At 51.3% G+C, this 20,003-nt stretch overlaps 1 protein-coding gene across 1 annotated transcript in view; it reads left to right on the forward strand.

The window, feature by feature from the left end:
- Wnt3 (Wnt family member 3) overlaps positions 1-20,003 on the forward strand; it is a 43,505-nt gene that overhangs the window by 15,042 nt on the left and 8,460 nt on the right. The window contains exon 2 of the mRNA XM_021212836.1: positions 18,958-19,199. Within this exon, the coding sequence (XP_021068495.1) occupies positions 18,958-19,199 (242 nt within the window). The remainder of the gene's footprint in view (positions 1-18,957; positions 19,200-20,003) is intronic.

The following is a 20,003-nucleotide window of genomic DNA, read 5'->3' on the forward strand; positions in this document are numbered from 1 at the left end:
AGAAAAGAAAAAGAAAAAGAAAAAGAAAAAGAAAAAGAAAAAGAAAAAGAAAAAGAAAAAGAAAAAGAAAAAGAAAAAGAAAAAGGGAAAGGAAAAGGAAAAGGAAAAAAAAGAAAAGAAAAATAGAAACAATACAAAAGATAAAATGTAACCCGAGATAAGAATGCCCACAATACATTTTCACTTTGCTTGTTTTTAAAATTGAGAGAGAGAGAGAGAGAGAGAGAGAGAGAGAGAGAGAGAGAGAGAGAGAGTTTGTGTATGATCTTCTGTGGTTTCCTCTTCTTTGTCTTATTTTCAAGATGGGGTGGGGGAGTCTTATGATACATCCTTAGTTGGTCTGGAACTCACTATGTCGACCAGGCTGGCCTCGAGCTCACAGAGACCTCTGCCTCCCAAGAGCTGGGATTAAAGGTGTGTGCTACCACAGCTATCTTTGTTCTTTCTATATTTTGTTTCTAAGTTCCTCATTGTTCCTGAATCTTTCTGTATTTCCTTAATTTTCCCCACTGTAGAGTCGTCACTGTGTCTGCTCCCTTTTTGTGTACACAGGAGTCTCTCTGTGCCTGTGGAGGAGAGCTCTCCCTCCATACACTTGCCTTGGAGTGGAGCAGTAGGTCCTGGCTGTTGAATGTTCTTGCTCCCATCTCCTTCCCAGCATCCCTCTCTTTGCCCATGACCTTCCAAAGCCTTTTCAAACTCAGAGCTCCCCTTGTCCCAGGTCTCTTACCAGCTTGGCTTCTGCCCCACCCCCACCCCGCACACCCTCCAGCTTCTTCGGAGCATCATTTGGATCGAGCACTATGTCTCAAAGTGTGTCTCACCACACTGGTCTTATGTGATCCTGCTGGGAAAGGCTTCTAGAGACAAGTAAATGTAGAAGTTAGCCTTGCTTGTTGGAATCTCAGTGCCACCAGGTACACCACAGAGGTGACCCTTGCTTTCATTTGTCTAGTCTTTCCCCGAAGTAGCTAGCCCAGGAAATCCCCCTGCCCCTTTCAAAATTCAGTTTGGTTTTTATAGTCTTTATTTTTCCCAACTGGGAGGCTGCAATTTTTTTTTTTTTGCAATATATATTTTTTTAACATTCTGCATGCATTGAGAGAGTTTAGTCTAGTATCTCCATCGCTTGAGGGTCTTGAGATGATGAATGAGATAGCAGGAGCAGCGAATGAAGGCAGCAGTTAGAGAAGCAGCTGGCTCGTTGCTCTGTGGTCCAGCTGGGTCTCTTGTCCTGAGGAGTCAGAAGCTATGAACAACTTGAGGCTGTTTGGCCCGAGTCCAACCCTGCCTACAGTGTTTCTGCTCACCCTTCCTCCAACACCCACATGGAATGAGTCACCCCCATCAAGCGTCCTGTCACTGGTTTGGGGGCATCTGTTTCATAGGGAGGCCTGAAGCTCGCTACGCTCCATTTGCCCCCCAGGTTCTCAAGAGTGGCTGCTTACGCCCTGGCTGGTGGGTGAGTGCAGTCGGAGGAGGTCTCCTGTGTATCCTTGCCAGGTACTGGAGGGTACTATGACAGTCTGCAGGCTCTGGGGTCAGTCTCCACGCCTCAACTTGGGGACTGGGCAGCTCCTCTACTAACTATGGGAACAGGGTCTCACTTTGTATCTCTGGCTGGCCTGAAACTCATTATGTAGCCCAGGCTAGCCCCCAAAATTATGACAACCTCCCGCCTCCCAAGTGTAGTCAGGTTCCACTGCCCTGGCTCTTTGTTCGTTGGAGTTCTGTTTGTCTAAATTGAGACAAAGTCTCATGGCACATAGGCTAGCCTGGGACTCACTATACAGTGAAGGGTAAACTCTTATCTTCCTACCTCTCGCTACAAGTTCTTGGATTAAGGAAGCACACTTAGTTTATGTGATGGTAGAGACAGAACTCAGGGCTTTGCGTGCGTGAGGCACAAATTGATCTACAACTCCACACTGTTTGTCGGTTTTGAGACAGGGTCTCACTATGTAGTTCTGGCTGCTCGCCACGTAAATAAGACTTACCTTGAACCTGTGGTGACTCTCCTGCTGCAGTATCCCAGATACTGGGATGTGCAGGTGGGCATCGCCATGTGTGACGTTGCTGGGTTTTATTTTGATCCTTTATTCATCCCTACAAACTAGAACCCATAACAGTGCTTGGTTGTTTGGGGGGTGGAGATTGGAGGGAGCAAACCTACAGGCAGGAACTTGGGAGGTCCAAGGATGGCTAAGACTTTCATGGCTGACCCAGGAAGCTCCGTATACTGAGACAAAGATCTCTTTGACGCGGTGTGGCTAGCTAGAGTGCCCTGTGCTGTAGCAGTGTCCTAGAATGGAGGGCTCACGGGGCGTGGCTTACTGCCGGCCGTGGTCCTCCGCCTCCTGCACAGGACCGTGTGTGCTGGGAGATGTTTGCACACGGAGCATTTGAATCACTTTCCCGTGGGCTTGGAGCTCCAGGTCAGAGAGCAGGGACTGAGGATGATAGGGGCCCACTTACCATTCGCAGGCGCACACCACACTTGGTCTCCAAGTTGGGGAAGGAAGCTCCTTAGACCTCATTACCCCCCTATGGTAACGGAGCCTCATCAGCTCCAGGGCATCTGCTCCCTTCTCTTTGCGCTAGTTAGCCTTCGTTCTAGACCTGTCTTCCTTCTGGCCTCCCCACAGAAGAGATCGTGGGGCATTGCGGACTGGCTGAGGCGAACGTCCGATGTGACACACGGATGCCAGGGGCAGTTCACTGGGGAGCAGAGAAAGCTGGGCATTTCATTCCAGGTGACGAGCTGTAGTCCCCTCAGCAAGGAAGAGCAGAACTGAGTGGGTCAGAGGGGTGAAGGCATGGAGGTGAGATTACCAATTGGGTGTGTTCCGGGAGGCAAAGATGTCATTGAAATGACAGAGCCAGAGAATCTGGTAGAGGGAGACAGCGATCTTTGCGGCTAAGGAAGGAAGACATTCAAAGCGATTCACAGACCACTGGTCTTCTGAGAGCTTGGCTAGTGTGAGAGGGGAAGGGGAGATGGAGGTGGTGATGGGCGTTTTCTTTTCTGCAGCGGTACAAGCTAAAACAGGTGGTAACAGGGTGGTCTGAATTTCCCAGAGGTGCGGAAGGATCCTGATTGGTCTGATTCCTCAGCCTCATGAGACACTTCATCAGGTTGGACCCGGAAATACTCAGATCCCTGCCAATCCCCTTCTTTCAGACTCACAGACAGTCTCCACATTGCTGCCTGTGGGATCTGAACTCGGTAGCTGACTGTCAGCCCTGCCTCTGTCCACCTTGCCCCCGTGTGTCTGTGTCCTACTCACATCCCTGTGTCCAAGGCTCCTTTTGAGAACAGAGAAATGCACACAGAGCCATCCCCTTTTACCTCTTCTTTCCTGGTCCAGGTCACACCCACTGGGAATACCCTAGATACACCTCTTCAGCCCCCAGTGTGTGTAATACATCAAGGGTTACACTCGATTGGAAGGAATAAATGATTTTAAAGCAATAACAGCAACAAATGTGGTGGTACCTACCTGTAATCCCAGCATCTTGGAAGCTAAGGCAGGGTCCTTTCCATAAATTAGAGGGCACAGCCTGGTCTGCATAGTGAGTTCCAGGCCAGCCAGAGCTACACAGTGAGAACCTATCTTAAGATAATATAATCTAATACAACCCATCATGCAACCCATCATGTCATGTGACCCCTTTCTGTGGGTTTTCTCAGTTCTGCTTGGAAGTTCCCTGTGTCCTTCCTTGCTACTGTCCTTTAGTCCTTGTGTGCATAGCCCTATTAGATTGTACAGTCCTCCAGCTGAGGGGCCATGACAGTGTTGCGTTAGTGTGGGAAACACTTTGGGTGCAGAATAAGTGAATTCTGCCAGAATGAGTTATTACCGGAGAGTGAATGGAGGCAAAATGGCAGCAGCATAGGAAGCGAGATGAAGCCTGTACCTTCTGAGTCTGCTTTCTCATTGGTGCAGTGCATTAGCCTGAGCCCCTTGGAGCTTTTGAAAGAATAAATCTGAATCAGCAGGTTCTGGAAAACAGCTTTGCAGTCTCAAAGGTGGCCAGCTCCCCTGGGAACCCCACCTCTGCTCTGGTTCTGAGAACCCTCATCTTCTGGGCTTACTATCTTAGAAGAGGCCCAGTCAGCTGGAATTCTCTGTGGTTATTTGAACCCATGTGTCAACCCTTCTGATCCTGGAACAGGGCTCTTTTGCCTCCTGAGGATGCCTGGGACACGGCCCTGCTTTGATACTGAGACATAAACGTCAAGGGTAGGAGATCCACACCAACATTCAAGAGAGAAAATACCAGTAAGAAGGAAGGCTCCAGTGTGAATCCAGCACTCAGCAGGAGCAACAAGACAGGCTGGGTGTCTCAGCTCTCCACTGACACACTGTAGGGACCCCACCCCAAGAAGTCCCTTCTTGCTTTCTTAGCAGTCTCAGTACCTCCATCACCAGCTGTACCATCCCAAACACATTACCCGATCTCTAGAACCTGTGTCGTCACCTGTCAAGTGGGGATAATAACGTCGTTGGGTTCCTTGGCAAATTAAAGGATGTATTTCACGTAAAGTGCTTTACATGATACCTGGCACAGAGTCAGGACCCAATAAATGCTGGCCTTCACAAATAATAACCATTGTGAGTGCCCTGGAGATGGTTTCCCCCACCCCGCTCCCTTACACCAGAGCACAGGAAATCATTTCCTCACGGCCTTATTAACAACTGTCTCCCCAGATAAGTGCGTCCTATATTATCTTATTCACCCTGAGTGTGCACCTGTAAAGCGGCTCCTTTATTCCATTTATAGCTGTTTCCACAAAGAGGCCCCCATTACCTCATCTCCCTCTGTTTTGTGGGCTCCTCCTGTCTGTGACCACTCAGGGTTAGCGTGGCTCCTGAGGGGGCCTTGGCCATGGGTCTGAGTTGACATCAGCCCTCACGCGGAACACACACACAGCTCCTTTGTTGAAAAAAAAAATCTGTAATTTCTCCAAGCTTTGTGGTACACGCCTGTCTATCCATCTATCCAAGAGGCTGAGGCAGGAGGATGGAAAGTTTAAGATGAACCATATATGTCTTTAATCCCATCACTGAAGAGGCAGAGGCAGGTGGATCTCTCTGTGATTTCAGGCCAGTTTTAGATCAGTCATGACTACATGGTACACCATGTCTCTCACCAAAGGGGGTAAAAAACTGAAAGCTCAGAGTGGGTCTGAGAGCTTAGTAGGTCTCTCTCTCTCTCTCTCTCTCTCTCTCTCTCTCTCTCTCTCTCTCCATAGCTATGTAATTGGAACGGGCTGAGGAGGTCTAGCTTTGCAGTTTAGTACTTGCCTAACAGTGTGAGGTCTTGGGTTTAATCCCCAGGACTGAAAGAAAAAAAAAATCTATTAGAATGTCTTTATTTAAATGTGTGTGTGTGTGTGTGTGTGTGTGTGTGTGTGTGTGTGTGTGAGAGAGAGAGAGAGAGAGAGAGAGGGACAGACAGACAGATAGACAGACAGAGTCTTTTGTATACAAAGCTTGTTCTCCAGAAAAAAAAAAAACAAAAAACATCAGACTGTAGAAGCAGAAATAAATGCCTGTGGTATCAGCTGGACCCTGCAGCCTTCTGGGGTGACAAGGTTGGGCACAGTGAAAGGTCATGAGTGAACAGGGAGGGCTCAGCCTGCAGAATGTAGCCTTTGCCCTGCACAGGAACTCAGAAAGATGTGGGTCCCTGTAGGAGGCACGTCTGGAGACCTTGAACCCAGAACTTGTGTGGACACCCAGCATGTCTGGGAGCTCCTGTACTCATCGACATGTAAGCCCCATGACAAGACTCAGCAATCTGGGTGGAGAAATTAGGCAAGAGAAAAAAACTCTTGGAGGAAGAGAGATGCAAGGAGGAATGTAGTGTGGACAAGGGTCCCCCAACAGTGCCTAAGACAAGGTTTCTTTTGAAAGTATTTTCATGGTGACCTTCCTTTTCGAATGGATGTTAGTTAGCGAGCGGTTAGCAGTGAGACTCTTAAACTCCAAGCTTGGAGCCGCCTGTGATTTATACCTGGCCTATGTAGATGAGGGACATGCCCAAACACTTTCGCTCATACTGCTGATCAAAAACAGTTTGGCTGCTGCGGCTGTCAAGATGGAGGCTTGAGAAACCTGGAGAGCTAGAATGAGGAAAACACCAGACTTGGGAAGAAAGGAGGCTGACTCTGGGTACCAGGATGTCAGTAGCTTAGGGCGGATAGGGCCCAGCGTTGGAGCCCCATGAGCGGCCCTAGTCTCCTTTGGCTCCTGACTTGCTCCTTGAAATGAAGGGAAGACCCACTGAGCACCCAGACCTCTCCATCCTCCGAGGAGGAGCAGACATCAGACTGAATTCTTTGTGTAGCCAGCAATGAGGCTGAGCGGCCCTTCTCTGAGTGCTGGAATACCTAGCGGGAGTCGTGCTAGCAGCTAGGAGTGTGGAGTGGGCACTCACAAACCCAGAGAAGAAAGGTGGAGGAACTGGAAGCAGGAGCCCAAGACTGGTGGATGTGACCGTGTGGGTGCGGGGCAGGGGGTGCGCAGGAAGGTGTTGAGGCTCGCTCCCGGGAATGGGCCCGGGAGGGAGGAGCAGGCAGCGCTTTGAACTTGCGCGCAGCCTCCAGAAGGAGGGCGGGGGAAGTCCAGGTGCCGGCCGGGCTGCTTTCACCTGCGGATCCTTGGCGCTTTGGGGGACGAGGCGCAAGGAAGACCTCCTGGGAATGCAGTGGAAATACCCACCTTGAAAGGCAAGGAGCGGGAACATAGCCCTGAGCGCCGGGTGTGGCGCTGCTCCCGCCCCCATCCCTACCCGCCGCCGCCGCCGCTGCAGCGCGCACCTGCTGCTGCTGGTGCTGGTACTGGTGCCGGTGCCCATTCCAGGGCCTCCTGTTGGTGCTCCCAGCGTCTGTGCCATCAAGGTTTCTGCCCACAGGTTTCATCTAGAAGTCCCCACAAATGAGTTGGGAGTTTTCTATTGTTCTTCAAACTTTTATTATGACAATCATTAATGAGGACTGTGGATCTTGCTTAGAGATTTAGGACTGGCAGAGCATGCTACGCAGCTGCAGCCGGGGATGTCGAAAGGGGGCAGGAGATGTCCCTCAATTGGTGGAGTGCTTACCTCAGCATACCTGAGGCCATGGTTTTGATAAACCCCATCCTACTTGGATGGGGAGCCAGGAAGGTTATAGCTAGTCCCGGGTCAGCTTATTCTACATAGCAAGTTCCAGGTCAGCCAGAGCTACATAAGAGGAGAATAATACAAGGAGCAAGCGTTTATATACCTCCTAGTGCCGCCATTTTTAAATGTTTTACACACGCACGTTTGTTTGTGCCACACAGTTACAGAAACAATTCTATTCATCATGAGCTCTGAGATTCCGATATGTGAGGTTGCCCCCACCCCATCAAACCGCCATGCTGATTAACAAAACTAATACGGATTCCCGATGATTCGGGTTTCCTAGGTCCTCTCTGCCTTTATCCTAAGGGGCTTCAACGCAGGCTCCACTCATTTCTTTTCCCTTGTCGTCATTTTAATCTCAAAGTAATTCTTCTTATGCCGATACACTGGCTCTTCAGAGAGCTGTAATCTCTGATCATGTGACCTAGCCTCAGCTCATCTGCCTGTGTCTTTAGAGTCATATGACTTGTTCTTTTGTCTTCCGTCTTCCTGACAACTGAGGGTTACTTAGGTGAACCGTCTTTGGCTGGTGAGCTTTATGGAGGAGGTTGGGTACCCCACATTGCGCCATCTCCAGCCATCCAGCTCTCCTACTTCTTTGGAGATGTTTAATAGGGTTTCTCAGTCTCTTTCCCAGATGGGCTGGTCCAGCGGGTTAGTACTGGAGTCCATGTGTCTGGGTTTTGCAAATCTGCCCCTAGTAAGCTGGCTGTGTTAAGTGTCTCACCTGTCTTCCTGGCCTCAGCAGCCAGTGGGGCAGTGCTCATCCTGGGCCCTCCAAAGGGCACGGGGAGGGAGGTGTGGGAAAAGGTGAGTTCTCATGGCTCTGGCTCAGCAGATCTGAATGTCTGGATCTGGGAGTTGGTAGTTCTTATAGATTATAACCACGCCCATAAACATCTGTATGCTCTCAACATCTAGCACACAGCTGGCCCAGTGTGATTGTCCCTGAAATGAAGATCTCCCTCAATGAGCCCCCAGAAAGATGGTGTCTGGTGTGAGCTTCCAGCCCATAAATAGCTCAGCTTTCTGTGTTTGAAGACTCAGAGAAAGACATCCCCAGGGTGTGCAGCAGTTGTGAGAAAAGTCCAGAGAACCAGCAGGGTGGCTTCTGCTCTCAGCTTGTCATGGTGGTAGCCTGAGTGGGGAGGAAGGGCTGGGGAGGTCAGTGGGAACCTCGGGGGAGCGGCTCCTGTGCCCGTTAGAAAGGCAGACTCTCCACTTGGTAGCCACCAGTGAGGGAGGGAAGATGTGCTCTGAAAAAAAAAAAAAACCTCACCTTTTAGTGGAGAGATGGACTCTGTAGACAGCTCAGTAAAGGATCTTCAAGATCTATCTACTTCTGACAAGCTGAAGAGATGACCAGGAGGAACAGTTTCAACTGAAAGCAACCAGAGGGGATTTTTCACCTCAGATCTTGTGGGGGTGACTGGGAGCTCACAGTGAGATGAATGGCCAGGGAAGCTGTTTTGTCCTTTACCCGCACTTGGCTTGAAGGGAAAGCTCTATGAGAACTTGGGACCGGTTCTGACCTAGGAACCAGCCGTCTGCTTTCCCAGAACAATTAGCCAGGCCCTGCCAAGCCCTCACTTCACTGCACGTGGGAGACTGCCCTACCATCTGTAACTCTGCCTGAGAGGGTCAGCAGGGAGGAAGTGGTACGCCGCTCAAAGGAACTAATGAAGCACACTGGGCTTAAGGAACGTTTATAGTTCTGATTGGCAGGTCAGTAGGCAAAGAAATAAACGGCAGAATCTGGAGAGAAAAGGATGACCCCAATCAAGCTGAGCTTGAATTTCAAGCTGAAAGCACAGGCCGGCTCTCACCCTCTCTCCCCTAGGCACTCCTGGTTTTTAGAATTCCTTCCCCAAATGGGACTCCTCACACTCAGTCAACTACAGATTGCCTCTCCTGCGTAGAATGGGAGGCCCCATCCAATATATACGGAGCAGGAGCTATGCTAGTAAAAGAAGTCCCAGTGTGCTGATGGAGGCTCGGTGAGGCATGGAGGAGGTTCTGTGAGGTATGAGGAGATGGAGCTCTGGCTCGAGGTTCAAAGGCCTAGACCATCCTCCTTCCACCTTGAACCAGTGAAGGACATTGGATGAGTTACATCACTTGGGGGGGGGGTGCACAGCTTCCCCTGAGAAAAAGAAGTTAATCATCCCACCAGCCTCTGGCTTTGACATTTTACAACTTGATGCTTTCATGAGTAGCTAGCTGGCTATGTGACCATTGACAGGAGGCTTCCAGTGGCTTTCCAGGGCCTCTAACAGTCTGTCTCTCCTCCAGCAAGACATGGGCCAGCCAGGGGCACTTTTCAGGCAGAAACTTTTCAGGCAAGCATTTATTATTGATCAACCTTCACTCAGAACCGCCCCCCCCTAACTACAGCTTCAGGGAGGGTTGACGACATGTCCCCACTAGAAAGACTGAATGCAGTCTAGCAGAGTCATTTGCAACTGCAAGCAACCCAAGCAGCCTTTGATCCTTGATCGCCTTCTCTGTGAAACAGAGCCTGCCTAACTGTGACCTCTGGGGCCACAAAGGCAAGGACCCGACCTGCTCAGTGGGGGTGGGGAAGGGAAGAACATGGGGACTCACTTGGGAACTGCTTGGTTAGAGGAAATGACTCAGTTCTTGCCCTGACCTCCTGGAAGCTGTGTCTCTGAGACAGCTGGCACGTCTCAGAGAGACCTTCTTGGGGTCTGAGGCGAGAGACCCCTGACCTGGACCCGCTATCTGGACGTTCTGGACTGAGTTTGCTTCTGCTAAGTCTTTCTAGAGAAGGTAGATCAGCCCAGGCTGCAGAAGCCCCTGTCTCCTTTCTTGTCTTCCACTCTTCCCCTTTCCGATTCTCTGGATCCCTCCCTCTCTTCCTACGGTTTACTAACTCGCTTACATCCTCTTTAGGACCCACCAGCCTGCTCCATGCTCCAACCCCCAATTTAGCCAGGAGGGACAGTCCTTCTGTCCCCACCGCCTCCGTTCTCCACTGTGATCAACTCCCCCTTCCTATGAAATGGGGTGGTGGGGGGTGGCTCGTGCTCAGGACACCTCAAAAAAAAAAAAAAAAACAGGTTTCAACATTTCGCAGGTTTCAACGTTTTTCAGGCGGACTTGTCACGCACCTTATCAGATCAGAGCCTGCCAGGCCTCTGCGGTACAGAGTAGAGGCCGGTACATTCCAGTCATGCTGGGCGCCCTTTGGTGGAAAGGGTCCACCCGGCTTCTTGGATGGAGGCAGGATCGATGCCACTCCCCTCTGATAGGGGTCTAAGAGCAACCCCTGACTGCATATTTTTTTTTCCATATAATCTTGTTCCCCCCCAAAGATGCCCAGAATCCAGTCTCTTTGGGGTCCCCAGTAAGTGCACTGCTTCTTTTAAAGGTTCCACTGGGCCCTGAAAGAAGCTTCTAGAAGTATCGCGTGAAGATGAATCTCTGGGGTTACTTCCAGGATGTAGACAGCCTTTTGGTCAGCAGGGCCAGTAAGGTCTGCTGCTTGAGTTCCACTGGAACCTCAGGAAGAGAGGAAGAAGGTCACCCTGCCCTTCTCAATGGCTGCTTCCTTTCCACAGCTTTGCCATTGGATTTCTCTCTTCGCTCCTGAGGGTTTTGCCCCATGATGTGGGTTGCCAGCCTGGTATCGCCCCTCCTTCCCTGCTCCTGCCATGATAATGGTAGCCTTGGCGACATGACAAAGACAAGCCAAAGCCCAGAGGCTCAGACTTCAGTCTGAGAAGCACACCCAGAGGCTGGTCCCCAGGCCACAGAGAGCACGGCCAGTGGCAGCCACTCTCACTGGCCAGTGGAGGCCACCCTGGGGGTAAACTCCACTCTGTTTGTCAGAAAGGAGTCTCCATGGGAGGGCCTGGCTGTGATGGCAAGAGCTCTCACCTAGGGAGGAAACAAGACAAGGAGCAGAGCAGAGGAAGAGAGATTGTGATGACACGTGCAGGCGGTTTGTCTCTGTAAGGACTGATGAACAGGAGCCAGGAACACAGGCTTCAGGCCTAGCCGTGTGAGGTTTGGACACATCAGGCTGTTCCGGCATCGCTCCTTCCTGCCTGGCATATGATATCAGCAGTTCCAACCTGAGATTTCCAACTGATTCAGCGTTCCTGGGATCTTTTGGGATCTTCGGGTCTAGAGTGCTTTTCCACTGTACCTTCTGAGCCGTTGTCCTCAAGAGGGAATGGCTACCTTCTGGGTTCCTCTTTGGGCTCTGCACTTGGTCTGCAGCTGTCACTGTCCCCAAGGATCCCTTTTCGCATTGTTTCTAGCTTCTTACGGATGCCATCTCCATGGTCACCCTAGTTCAGACCTTCCACACCTCTTTGTCCTTATCCACAGCCTTCTCTCTGTTCCCTGAAGTCTTCATCTTGCAATGGCCAGTGGGCCCATCCACTGCCATAGCCCGTTAGCCTGAGGCCATAGCTCACCTGAGGCCAGTGACACCAAGGCCTCTGGTGGTAGCGATGTGTTGCCAGGTCCTCAAATCTCCTTAGTGCCAACTGTCACACCAGCCTTCCATCTGTTTCCTAGCTTTTGATCTCTAGTGCTGCCCTTGTCCCACTGTAGGTAGGAGATAAGATCAACAAACCAAAGTCCAGCTCTGGATGCTTCGAGCTCTGCCAGCTTGCCCGGAGTGGTATACAACCTGGCAGGTGGGGCCCCTTGCCAGCCCCCCCAACCCCCTCCTGAATAGTCCAAGATGTCAGGTGAGAGATAAATGGTAACCTGGGTACACCAGCTGTTGTCCCCAACCTCCTAGTTCGAGGCTGCTCTCTGTTCCAGGTGCTTAAGTGAGCCCAGCTTTAATCACCAGGTGTGTAGTTGCTCCTGATCACGGCAGTGGGGACTTACTGGCCCCACCCTGGAAGACTCAGTGTTCTTCCCTATGCTATGGTAACGATGACTGAGGACGTGAGTGACAAGTAGCCAAAGATCATCTCCTGCTCACGTGTGGCATCCATAGTACCCTGATCTGGTAGGTGCTTGAAGAGGGCTCGTTGGCCTGCCGTTGACAGATGTCTCCTGGCCTGGGCGCTCCTCCGTGGGGCTTCATTCATCTCTGTGTTCCTAGCACCTGGAGCTCTGCCAGGTTTGGAGTCATCTCTCAGTAAGCGATGTTGAGTGAGCAGTCGCTGAGTGAATGTGTTTACCAAGGAAGGACTTGAGCCCGGCTGCCGAGACCAAACCCTCCATTTGCTTATCCTCACAGGCCCAGACTCAGGCAAACTGGAAACTCAGCCCTGCCCTGGGCTCCACCCTTTTCCCTTCAGCCCCTGTATGTGAGCTAAAGTTATCTCTGTTCCCGCTGGATCCAGAAAGGCAGATAGATGGAGAGAGGTCTGGGGGTTCCCATTTCTGTAAACTAACAGCCATGGTGTCACTCAGAAACAGCCCCCCTCCTTGGCCAACGGTGCTGGGAAAGGTGTTATGTGCTGGGCTTGCAAAGGGCCCTGTGCGTTTCAGATCAACATGGATTCTTAGGAAAGGTGACGGTAGATGCGTCTTGGGATTTCTCCCTCCTCTCTCTTTATCAAAACTTCTTGCCAAGGCGCCAGGGCTCACACAGGGCCCATAGAGACTCTAGGAGTTGAGAGAACCGTGGCCCACCAGGCTCAGCTCCTTCCCAGCCCTGAGCTTTGTCTTCTCCCTTGTAATAACCAGCAGCTCTAACTTCCCTAAGTGGAAAGGCAATACTTGGGTTCTTTGTGTCCATTTCTCACGGTTTTCTTCTGGCTTCTGGAAGTTTACATATTGCCCAGGAGGTAGAGCTCTACTGGACCAAAAGTGGGTTGGGCTTCTGTCTAGTGTTGCCTAGAAGCCAGCAGACAGAATACCCGGCTCTGTGCCCTTATGGCACAGAAAAAACTCTTTACCTTTGTCTCCCTCCCAATGCCTGGGCATTTATTTCACGAGAGCCTTTTGGATCGGAATCTCATGGTTATCTCTGAGGTCAGATGGGTGGCTACTTATCACTGTAAGAAAGAGAAGGGCAAAGAACCCTGTGATCCCAAGAAGCGTTAAGACTCATCCAAAGTCATCCCAAAACTAATAGACATGCCAGGGAGCCCCTCCCTGTGCCATGGCCTGGAAAGACACTCTGTCCACTCTGCCAAGTCCTAAAGAAGCTTCTGAAAATGTGTCTTTATCACACCCTGGGACTCCCGGGAGGGGACAGTGGTTCAGAGAAAGACCTTGTTGGCATTGAGGCAGGGGTCGTGGCCATGGCTCCTGACATTTCCAGTCAACTGAGCTTCCCCGTGAACCTAGCCCAGACCGGTGCCTTTCTGAAAGTTCTCTAAAACGGAGGGATTCAGAGCTGAAGAGATGGCTCAGTGGTTGGGGACACTGACTGCTTTTAAAGAGGACCCAGATTCAAATCCCAGCACCCATATGGCTCACAGCTGTCTGTAACGCCAAGACCTGACACTCTCATGTAGACATAGATGCAGGCAAAACACCTAAATAATGCACATAAAATAAAGGTAAATAAATGAAAACTTTTATAGAAAAAATGAGGGATGCAGGTAGACATGGTCCTTCCTGGTCAGTTTATTACTAATTACTAATTGTATTAATCAGTTCATTAAGTAAATTCCAATGTCAGGCAACTACCACTATTATTTCTAGAACATTCTCCTCATTCTAAACAGTTATTACTGTGGAATATGAGCCTAAGACGAGACTGCTGGATCCTGTGGTATATAGAAAATTCTCTTTTTAAATGTTGTATATAGAGGAAAAAGAGGGAGGTTGTGTTTGTGTTTCCAAACAAAAATAGTTAACCATTAAGGCAGTCTGAACTTGGTGAGACCCCCACCAGCATTCACCATCTCCCTAAGCTCTAAGATCCTGTTGAGAAGCTGTGAACCTAAAAGCAAACAAAACAAGCGAGGCTTGGATACAGGGAGGCTCCCTGGTAGGATGAGCCTGGTGTAAGCAGACAGAGCCAGCCTGATCTCAGTAGGGACTCAGTCATGCAGAGGGATGGCAGTCTGTGGGTCTCTAAGGCTCCAGGACACTTCTTTTTGTAAGTCCATGCAGCAACTAAGCTGCCCTGAGTTCTCCAGCAGGGGCTAGAGATGCTGGTAGAGTGCCTTCCCAGCAGGCACAAAGGCCTGACTTTGATCCCCAGTACTGTATAAACTGGATGTGGTGGCCCGTGCCAACATTCCTGGCACTCAGGTAGAGCCAGGAGGCTCAGAAATTCAAGATCATCCTTGGCTACGTAGGGAGTTCAAAGCCAGCCTAGGATACATGAAATCCTGTTTCTAAAACAAAAATAAAACAAAGAATCCTGTATTTTATGAAAAGTCTTATATGTCTATATATAATTCTACATTTAAATGAAAAGTATTAGCAAGCCACGTATGCATTCTTTGGGAACTGCTGCAGATCTTTCCCCCCATTTTCCTTCTAATTAATTACATCTGGAAGTAAAAGATATGAATTAACCCATTGCGATGGTTGTGTCTGAGTTCGATAGGGGGAGCACATCTGCAGTCCTAGTATTCAGGTGTCTGACACAGGAGGATTGCAAAGTCAAGGCCCACATGAACCATAGATGATGACCATGTCTCAGAGCAACAATATCAAGGGCTAGAGTCCTTGCCTTAGCATGCGTAAGGTCTCAGGCTCCCTCGGCAGCAAGGAAAACTGATCGTGTCACCATGCACACCCACCCACAGCCCTTTGCAGAACAGGTGACATAGAACTGGGTGTCCGTGGGAAGCTGACAGGGCCATGGGGATGCTGACAGTCTGGCCTAATTGGACAGTGGCATTGGTCCCTATCACCAGCCTAAGCCTTCCTGGCATCTATGGCTCATCCGCCTGGCCGCTCGCGTCTGCCTGGGCCTGGATGGTAGTAGGTGTTTGGGATGAAGATGAACTGTCCCTGGGGCTGAAGACAACAGGACTTTGGGTAGAGCAGGGCAAGTCGGGGACAGAAGCTGGGTATAAATAGTCCCTGTCCAGCTGGGCAGGCCTGGCAAGCCCTCTGTCCTCCCCCTCACCAGCTGCCGGTGCCAGCCATGCCCCAACCTCCTTTGGGAGCCTGGTCACCATCTCGGATCCTCACTGGAGGAAGTCCCTCAGCGGAACCGAGGAGTCTTGTCCTGTGTGTGGGTGAGACCTCCGGCGGCCTGAGTGGGGGCATCAGGCAGGCTCTTTGGGGTGTCCTCTGTTTCTTAACGGGAAGGCCAAGAGTGCTGGTGTACGAGTGTGAAGAATCAATAGATATTCCTCTTTTTGTGTCATGCTGCAAACAAATGAACCAGCCTTCTGTGGTGAGAAGGGGAGAATAGGGCACGGGAACATGCGTACTAGCAAAGGTTACTTCTGGCTTGGGAGCTCACAGAAGTCTTTAGAAATGATTCAGGGAAAGTTTGCCTTGGGTGGGTGTGAGCTGCAGAGAGGCACTCGAGTAGAGGGCTCAGCATGCGTGAAGGGTGTGAAGCAGTTTCAGCTGGCCTCAAGGCAAATCTAATCAAAGCCTCTCACAGTGGGGAGATGGAGATCAGGAGCCTCTCCTGTTGACTCTCCCAGGGGGACAAGCTCTTCTGTAATGGGGACAAGAAGTGGGTTACACTGATATGTCTGCAGCGATGGAATGTCAGCCATGCTGTGTGGGCACGGCTCAGGGCCGGCAGGGCATGTCAAGGGGGGACAGCTGTCCTGCAGAAGTCAATCCCAAGGCCACAGCCTCAAGGCTGTCCATAGATCTGAGCCCTGTCCCCAGAGGCCATGGCTAATTACCACAGGATATCCAGATAGAGCCTATTGAGACCTCTGACCGGAGCATCCTGGAAACACTCCCATGCCCCTTGGTTAGTTTGAACATGCATCTAAGTCACACATGGCTTAGCTCAGTTCAGCCTGTCGGTCACAGAGGGATTTGCTTGGCCAGCCCTGTCAGGATTGCTGGTGAAGAGACTCCCGCTCTGTCCTGGGGCCTCCTTCTCATGCTTGATGGGAAGTGGCTTTAGAAATTCTGATGTGCTGTATCAAGTCAGAGAACTGAGGCTCAGGGAAATGAGGCTGGCGACACAGCAGGGACCATGTCCTGAGAGCATGGAACCTGAGGTGGCTGCCATTGCTTGAAGGATCCTGATGTGCCTGGCACTGAGCCGCACACGTTTACTCTTCCCGCAAGCTCTGTCTCACAGTGGAAGACGGTGTGGTGTGGAGAAGTTAAGGAAATCGCTTGGATTGGCAGCTTGAGACAGGCAGAGCCCGATGTGAGCCGGGGTGAAGAGACAGGTTTGGAGGGAGGAGGAACCTAACTCTGGGTGACAAGTGTCTACACTGAAGCCCTTGCAGGGGTTTCCTTTCTAGTGTCAATAGGGCTTAGAGATGAGTGGCAGGCCAGGGCTATGCGCTGGCTTAGTGTGTGAGAATAAGCTTGCTCTACAACACTGCAGAGAAAGGGCCTGGTTGGGGACAGGGGTCTGTAGGGAAGGAAGAGAAGAAACAGAGAGACAGAAGACATGCCAAGAGGGAGGCTCAACTCTGCCACTTTATGACCCACAGATCCAGGCAGGTTACTTAGCTCCCTTGCCTCTGTTTCCCCGTCTGTGAAATGGGATGGTATTGACGATGACACAGTCTCTACCTCATAGACTGGTTGTGAGGATTAAGTCAGTTAAAGACATAAACATTTCAAACTGTGCCCAGCTCAGGTCAGACATACAATCGGTGTTCAGTGTTTTTTTGCAGGGCTCCCCCAGGCCTTTATGTGTGGCTTCAGGCGCCAGGCTCACTATTGATTCTCACTCAGACGTGAGCCCACCAGGGGGTAGGCAGGCCAGGCCTGAAGCCACCCAGCTCCCTGACAGGCATTACCCATAAGGCTTGTCTGGGAGCCAGGTAGTCTAGTTTCTAACAGCAGACAGAAACTCTATAATCTGGGCAGCTAGTAAAGCCCCCACTGTGTGCTGGGTTGTTATCAGGCAACTCAAGGAAGTTAGTGAAGAGTTGGTAGTGAGCCGTGATGGCATGACACTAATGCTTCAGTGGTCGCCTCATTCTTTCTCTCTCACTCTTGGCCAGTCTCAATAGGAGACAGTCCTTTGTAGCCCAGGCTAGCTTACACCTCCTGACCCTCTTGCTTCTGGCTCCCAAGTGTTGGGATTACAGCAATGCACTACCCACCTTCCTAGCTTCTCCTTTTCAAAAGGGCCCAGGGCTCTGGTTGGGGAGAGCTCAGTGGGAGATCAGTTGCCTGGTAAGCTTGTGGCTTTGAGAGGTGAGGCTGGGGACTCTCAGCTCAGGACGTGGCTCTTCAAGGCCACCAATTCAAAACCCCCAGTTCTGCCCCCTCCTGCTCTCTCTTCCCAGTGGGGAAACCTGGACTTTATCCCCTGACAGCTGAGGCCAGAGGCTGCCGGAAGTGGTGGTGCTGTGTGCCATGTTTTGCTGGAGCCTCTGAACAGAGCAACAGAGGACTCTGGGTGTTGAGTGTGGGGGAAGGGTGTTGGGGGGCAGCTCATAGCATAACTCTGATTAGCCACATACCTCTTCCCATGAAGCCTAGGGCAAGCTAGTTTGTTCTGGAAACCCAGATTCCTCATCAGGGGACAGAGATGATCAAAAACTGATCAAGCCTGTTACATCTAGTACTGCGCAACTAGAGAGTCCCTCAGTGGCCAGCGGTCGGTTCACCCATGCCAACGAAGCTTTTGTGTCTCTGGCCTACTCCAGTGTTTACCCCTGGCCTTCTTTCCAAGGCTCCTGCATCCAGGACTTAACCTTAGCTAGTGCCTAGGTCTCCTTCTTCCAGGACACTCTGCCCTTTATTATGAGTCTGGAAGTGGGAAGCAAAAGGTAGAGTTTCTGGTAGTACCTTGATTTTTCTACAGTAGTTAACCCTTTCCCCCCGAGTGTACTTTTACCAGCGCTGTAAAATCCCAAGGGTTGAAACGTAAGAGGTGCAATAATGGGGTGGTTTGACTGAAGCGAGAGGGTTGGGGGGGAACGCCTGCTGAGAGTTTCCTTTTGCTCTTGAGTTAAACTAGTCATCAAACAGAGCCTCTGTCTCTAGTGAGAGGGGAGGAGGCGCTCTAGAAACTTCTAGGGAACTATAAAGATGGTGGCGGAGGCCCTTGCAGACAGAGCACTTGATGCCATCAGAGACAAACAGGCTCTTGGTGCCCTCTGAACTCTTGGGGGGAAGAGGCTAGAGTGCTCTGTGGGGAGAGAGAGAGAGAGAGAGAGAGAGAGAGAGAGAGAGAGAGAGAGACACTCTGCTAAGACTTAGGCCTTTTTCCCCCCTAAGATGGAGCTGTAATCACAATGGCCTCTGCTTCCTTTGTCCTTTATGTTTGGATTCCTTCCCATGAATGGCTGTTAGTCTCTACATGGCCCAGGAATCCTGGAGTCCCTGGGAGGTTGCTCTTCAGGAGCCCTGCCATCCCCACCAGGGTACCAGGGGCCCAGGCAGTTGGGCAGAACTTAATTCCCGCTCCAATTCTTCATTTCCAATCCGGGGTTATTTTTGTGGCACAGTACAGACCTACAAAGTGCCCCCTCCCCCAGAGGCTCTGCTGCTCCACATGCCCATGTCAGAGGGACAACTGCTTGAACCAGTGCCGTGCCCTTTGTGGGACACCATGTCCCCAAGGAAAGTCAGAAGCAGCCCATGAGGTGCCAGGCTTCTCAGAGCCATGGATCTTCCCTCCCCCACCCCAGCCCATCCTCTGAGGAAGAAGTGACATCCATACTGGGCCACGTGTTCTGTGTCTACAGTGCCATCTCCATTGTCTGCCTGCAGGTCCCTGGCCCTGGGCCAGCAGTACACATCTCTGGCCTCCCAGCCTCTGCTCTGCGGCTCCATCCCGGGCCTGGTCCCCAAGCAACTGCGCTTCTGCCGCAATTACATCGAGATCATGCCCAGCGTAGCAGAAGGCGTGAAGCTGGGCATCCAGGAGTGCCAGCATCAGTTCCGGGGCCGCCGCTGGAACTGTACCACCATTGATGACAGCCTGGCCATCTTTGGGCCTGTCCTGGACAAAGGTACTTTCCTGAGACTGGGTGGGAGGTGGCTGGGCGACTGGAGGTGGTGGGAAGGGTCCTGGGACCCTGCCCCCTTCCTCCCACTGTGGGGAAACCCTGAATCCAAGTTCTCCCTAGGAGGGTAATAAAGCTGGTGGAAAGTGGGTGGGGTCCATCTCTGGACAGGCCAGGCTGTCTCCACATCCGTCTACATCTTTTCTAGTGCTGCAGGGGGGTGGGTAGCCCTGAGATGCCCCAGGGTCCTGAGATTGGAGGGCAGGCACCAAGGAGCCCGGAGCCTTTCTTCCCAGATGACACAGTGGGGGCCCAGTCTTTGATGTAGACAAGTGAGACATTTCCCTTATGCTGTGTTAAGTGCTATGCAAATACAGCTTTGGGGTGAGGGTGGGATGGTGCCAGGCCTAGGTGTTGTGCCATGGAAAAAGTCTCCAGGCTGTCAAAGCTGTCTGGTGCTGGTAGCACTACAGGACCCCCCCCCCCAGAGTCTCCTGAGAGTTCCTGTTGGTTCCCATGTCCTGAAAGCAAGACATGTCCATAAACCCTGATGGCCCGGGGATCTTCTGGGCGATCTTGTGACCTGGAAGTCTGATCAACTGTAACCCTAGTGGATGAAAGTCGTCGGCTTTTGACTTTGAGCATGGGGCATAGGAGAGGGAGGGTTGAATGGGGTAACTGCTCCTAAGAAGGGGACTTTGGCTCTAGAACCTCTCCTGTCCAGGAATTTAACGGCCCTAGCTGGGCTGGCCTCGAATGGAGTTTTGCCAGCCGATGGGGGCGAGCCTGCTCTGAGGATTGGTAAAAAGC

Source organism: Mus pahari, chromosome 14, assembly GCF_900095145.1.
Source record: "Mus pahari chromosome 14, PAHARI_EIJ_v1.1, whole genome shotgun sequence".
NCBI classification, from domain to species: domain Eukaryota; kingdom Metazoa; phylum Chordata; class Mammalia; order Rodentia; family Muridae; genus Mus; species Mus pahari.